The following is a 3,919-nucleotide window of genomic DNA, read 5'->3' on the forward strand; positions in this document are numbered from 1 at the left end:
TTTGAGTGCAAAAAATTGTTACCTGTTAATTTACCTTAATAATTGAGGGATTATTTACAAACTACTATAAAATATTTCATTTTGTCGTCTTTGGCCTTCAGTTTATTATTTTAAAAAAATTATATGTAATCTATAACGTGTAGAAAATTAGTTAGCACGCTGATTATTCCAGGTAACTGTTTAAATTAATCTTCGGTATCTGGCACATTCATATCTACCTATATGAGGTCCTTTTCTCTGGAAACCAAAGGATACAGTAAGTGCTGAGAAAGACCCGATATGATGTAACACCCAGTGCTAATCGAGCACCGAATAGTCGATCGGGACCTTGACCGCTTCTTCGGTAAGGCTGATATTATATAAATATATTTTTATACGTTATTCTCTCTTCTATATTTTGTGTCTGTCGGTTAACGTCAGCGTTTGCGCGTTTAAACAGCGCCATCATGGTGTTACGGAGGCTCGTGCACGCGTTAATCAACAACGCTCAGCTAGTGGAGAGGCTAGCCGAGTCGCGGCCCATCCGGCGTGCGGCGCAACTCACCGCCTTCGCCATCACGCGCGCGCAGATCGCCGGCAAGGACGCCGCGCGCCAGATCCGTGCCGGAGAGCTGGGTCAGAAAGGCGCGAGACTCCGGGACACTTTCCTCAGAGAGGTGAAGGAGGGGATGAGAGACGCGTCCAGACAAATCAAAGACAAGAAGTGACCGCTGTGGGGGATCTCAAAACTCAGGACTGTCCGTGAGAAGTGATTGAACACGGTGTCGGGGTTCCTAAATTCAATGTCCCTGTGTTGTAAATAATGACCAATCTGTTCATGTGTGTCTGATTAGCAATAATTACATATTTATATCTCAACACATCTGTCTCCTGTGGCTTGAAATCTTCATAAAACATAAAAAAGAAAGAAACCAGCCCAGGAAGTTCTGTCATGTTTCTTCTTTTCCCCTCTCAGACACACACACACACACACACTCTTGTGATACAACAAACACTCTATGGACAAAAGTGACCTTCACATCTAGATGTAGTCTCTCTTTACCTTGATAATAAACTCCATTTTCCTGTTAAGATTAGATTTCCATTTCCATTAGATGTTGGGATTTGTGTTCATTCAGATGCAGGAGCATCGGTGAGATCAGACACTGGTGTCTGGTGTGGAGCTTCATCTCACAGGAGATCAGTGGGGGTTGAGTTCAGATTACAGTTCATTCAATTCAATCTCGTGTGTGTGTGTGTCTGTGAGAGAGCGTGTGTATCAGCGTGTGTGTGTGTGTCTGTGAGAGAGCGTGTGTATCAGCGTGTGTGTGTCTGTGAGAGAGCGTGTATCAGCGTGTGTGTGTGTCTGTGAGAGAGCGTGTGTATCAGCGTGTGTGTGTGTCTGTGAGAGCGCGTGTATCAGCGTGTGTGTGTGTCTGTGAGAGAGCGCGTGTATCAGCGTGTGTGTGTGTCTGTGAGAGAGCGTGTGTATCAGCGTGTGTGTGTGTCTGTGAGAGAGCGTGTGTATCAGCGTGTGTGTGTCTGTGAGAGAGCGCGTGTATCAGCGTGTGTGTGTGTGTCTGTGAGAGAGCGTGTGTATCAGCGTGTGTGTGTGTCTGAGAGAGCGTGTGTATCAGCGTGTGTGTCTGTGAGAGAGCGCGTGTATCAGCGTGTGTGTGTCTGTGAGAGAGCGCGTGTATCAGCGTGTGTGTGTGTCTGTGAGAGAGCGCGTGTATCAGCGTGTGTGTGTGTCTGTGAGAGAGCGTGTGTATCAGCGTGTGTGTGTGTCTGTGAGAGAGCGTGTGTATCAGCGTGTGTGTGTCTGTGAGAGAGCGTGTGTATCAGCGTGTGTGTGTCTGTGAGAGAGCGTGTGTATCAGCGTGTGTGTGTCTGTGAGAGAGCGTGTGTATCAGCGTGTGTGTGTGTCTGTGAGAGAGCGCGTGTATCAGCGTGTGTGTGTCTGTGAGAGAGCGCGTGTATCAGCGTGTGTGTGTGTCTGTGAGAGAGCGCGTGTATCAGCGTGTGTGTGTGTCTGTGAGAGAGCGCGTGTATCAGCGTGTGTGTGTCTGTGAGAGAGCGCGTGTATCAGCGTGTGTGTGTCTGTGAGAGAGCGTGTGTATCAGCGTGTGTGTGTCTGTGAGAGAGCGTGTGTATCAGCGTGTGTGTGTGTCTGTGAGAGCGCGTGTATCAGCGTGTGTGTGTCTGTGAGAGAGCGCGTGTATCAGCGTGTGTGTGTCTGTGAGAGCGTGTGTATCAGCGTGTGTGTGTGTGTCTGTGAGAGAGCGTGTGTATCAGCGTGTGTGTGTGTGTCTGTGAGAGCGCGTGTATCAGCGTGTGTGTGTGTGTCTGTGAGAGAGCGCGTGTATCAGCGTGTGTGTGTCTGTGAGAGAGCGTGTGTATCAGCGTGTGTGTGTGTCTGTGAGAGAGCGTGTGTATCAGCGTGTGTGTGTCTGTGAGAGAGCGTGTGTATCAGCGTGTGTGTGTGTCTGTGAGAGCGTGTGTATCAGCGTGTGTGTGTCTGTGAGAGAGCGTGTGTATCAGCGTGTGTGTGTGTGTCTGTGAGAGAGCGTGTGTATCAGCGTGTGTGTGTGTGTCTGTGAGAGAGCGTGTGTATCAGCGTGTGTGTGTCTGAGAGAGCGTGTGTATCAGCGTGTGTGTGTGTGTCTGTGAGAGAGCGTGTGTATCAGCGTGTGTGTGTGTGTCTGTGAGAGAGCGTGTGTATCAGCGTGTGTGTGTCTGAGAGAGCGTGTGTATCAGCGTGTGTGTGTCTGAGAGAGCGTGTGTATCAGCGTGTGTGTGTCTGTGAGAGAGCGTGTGTATCAGCGTGTGTGTGTCTGTGAGAGAGCGTGTGTATCAGCGTGTGTGTGTCTGTGAGAGCGTGTGTATCAGCGTGTGTGTGTCTGTGAGAGAGCGTGTGTATCAGCGTGTGTGTGTTTGTGAGAGAGCGTGTGTATCAGCGTGTGTGTGTTTGTGAGAGAGCGTGTGTATCAGCGTGTGTGTGTTTGTGAGAGAGCGTGTGTATCAGCGTGTGTGTGTGTCTGTGAGAGAGCGTGTGTATCAGCGTGTGTGTGTGTCTGAGAGAGCGTGTGTATCAGCGTGTGTGTGTGTCTGTGAGAGAGCGTGTGTATCAGCGTGTGTGTGTCTGTGAGAGCGTGTGTATCAGCGTGTGTGTCTGTGAGAGAGCGTGTGTATCAGCGTGTGTGTGTGTCTGTGAGAGAGCGCGTGTATCAGCGTGTGTGTGTGTCTGTGAGAGAGCGCGTGTATCAGCGTGTGTGTGTGTCTGTGAGAGAGCGCGTGTATCAGCGTGTGTGTGTGTCTGTGAGAGAGCGTGTGTATCAGCGTGTGTGTGTCTGTGAGAGAGCGTGTATCAGCGTGTGTGTGTGTCTGTGAGAGAGCGTGTGTATCAGCGTGTGTGTGTGTCTGTGAGAGAGCGTGTGTATCAGCGTGTGTGTGTGTCTGTGAGAGAGCGTGTGTATCAGCGTGTGTGTGTCTGTGAGAGAGCGTGTGTATCAGCGTGTGTGTGTGTCTGTGAGAGCGTGTGTATCAGCGTGTGTGTGTGTCTGAGAGAGAGCGTGTGTATCAGCGTGTGTGTGTGTGTCTGTGAGAGAGCGTGTGTATCAGCGTGTGTGTGTGTGTCTGTGAGAGAGCGTGTGTATCAGCGTGTGTGTGTGTGTCTGTGAGAGAGCGTGTGTATCAGCGTGTGTGTGTGTGTCTGTGAGAGAGCGTGTGTATCAGCGTGTGTGTGTCTGTGAGAGAGCGTGTGTATCAGCGTGTGTGTGTCTGTGAGAGAGCGTGTGTATCAGCGTGTGTGTGTCTGTGAGAGAGCGTGTGTATCAGCGTGTGTGTGTCTGTGAGAGAGCGTGTATCAGCGTGTGTGTGTGTCTGTGAGAGAGCGTGTGTATCAGCGTGTGTGTGTGTCTGTGAGAGCGTGTGTATCAGC

The 3,919-nt window shown here is 50.2% G+C and overlaps 1 protein-coding gene across 1 annotated transcript; it reads left to right on the forward strand.

The window, feature by feature from the left end:
• The first annotated feature begins 210 nt into the window (after positions 1 to 210).
• Positions 211 to 1,071, forward strand: ncbp2as2 (NCBP2 antisense 2 (head to head)). Its single transcript, XM_058418687.1, has 2 exons — positions 211 to 343; positions 440 to 1,071. The coding sequence occupies exon 2, from the start codon at positions 447 to 449 to the stop codon at positions 705 to 707; it is 261 nt and encodes an 86-aa protein (XP_058274670.1). The 5' UTR covers positions 211 to 343; positions 440 to 446; the 3' UTR covers positions 708 to 1,071.
• Positions 1,072 to 3,919: the final 2,848 nt, after the last annotated feature.

Source organism: Hemibagrus wyckioides, linkage group LG20 (genome assembly GCF_019097595.1).
Source record: "Hemibagrus wyckioides isolate EC202008001 linkage group LG20, SWU_Hwy_1.0, whole genome shotgun sequence".
Lineage (NCBI taxonomy): Eukaryota > Metazoa > Chordata > Actinopteri > Siluriformes > Bagridae > Hemibagrus > Hemibagrus wyckioides.

What these genes read in the sequence shown, in the direction of transcription:
- ncbp2as2 (XM_058418687.1), top strand. Translation starts at nt 447, where the DNA reads ATGGTGTTACGGAGGCTCGTGCACGCGTTAATCAACAACGCTCAGCTA.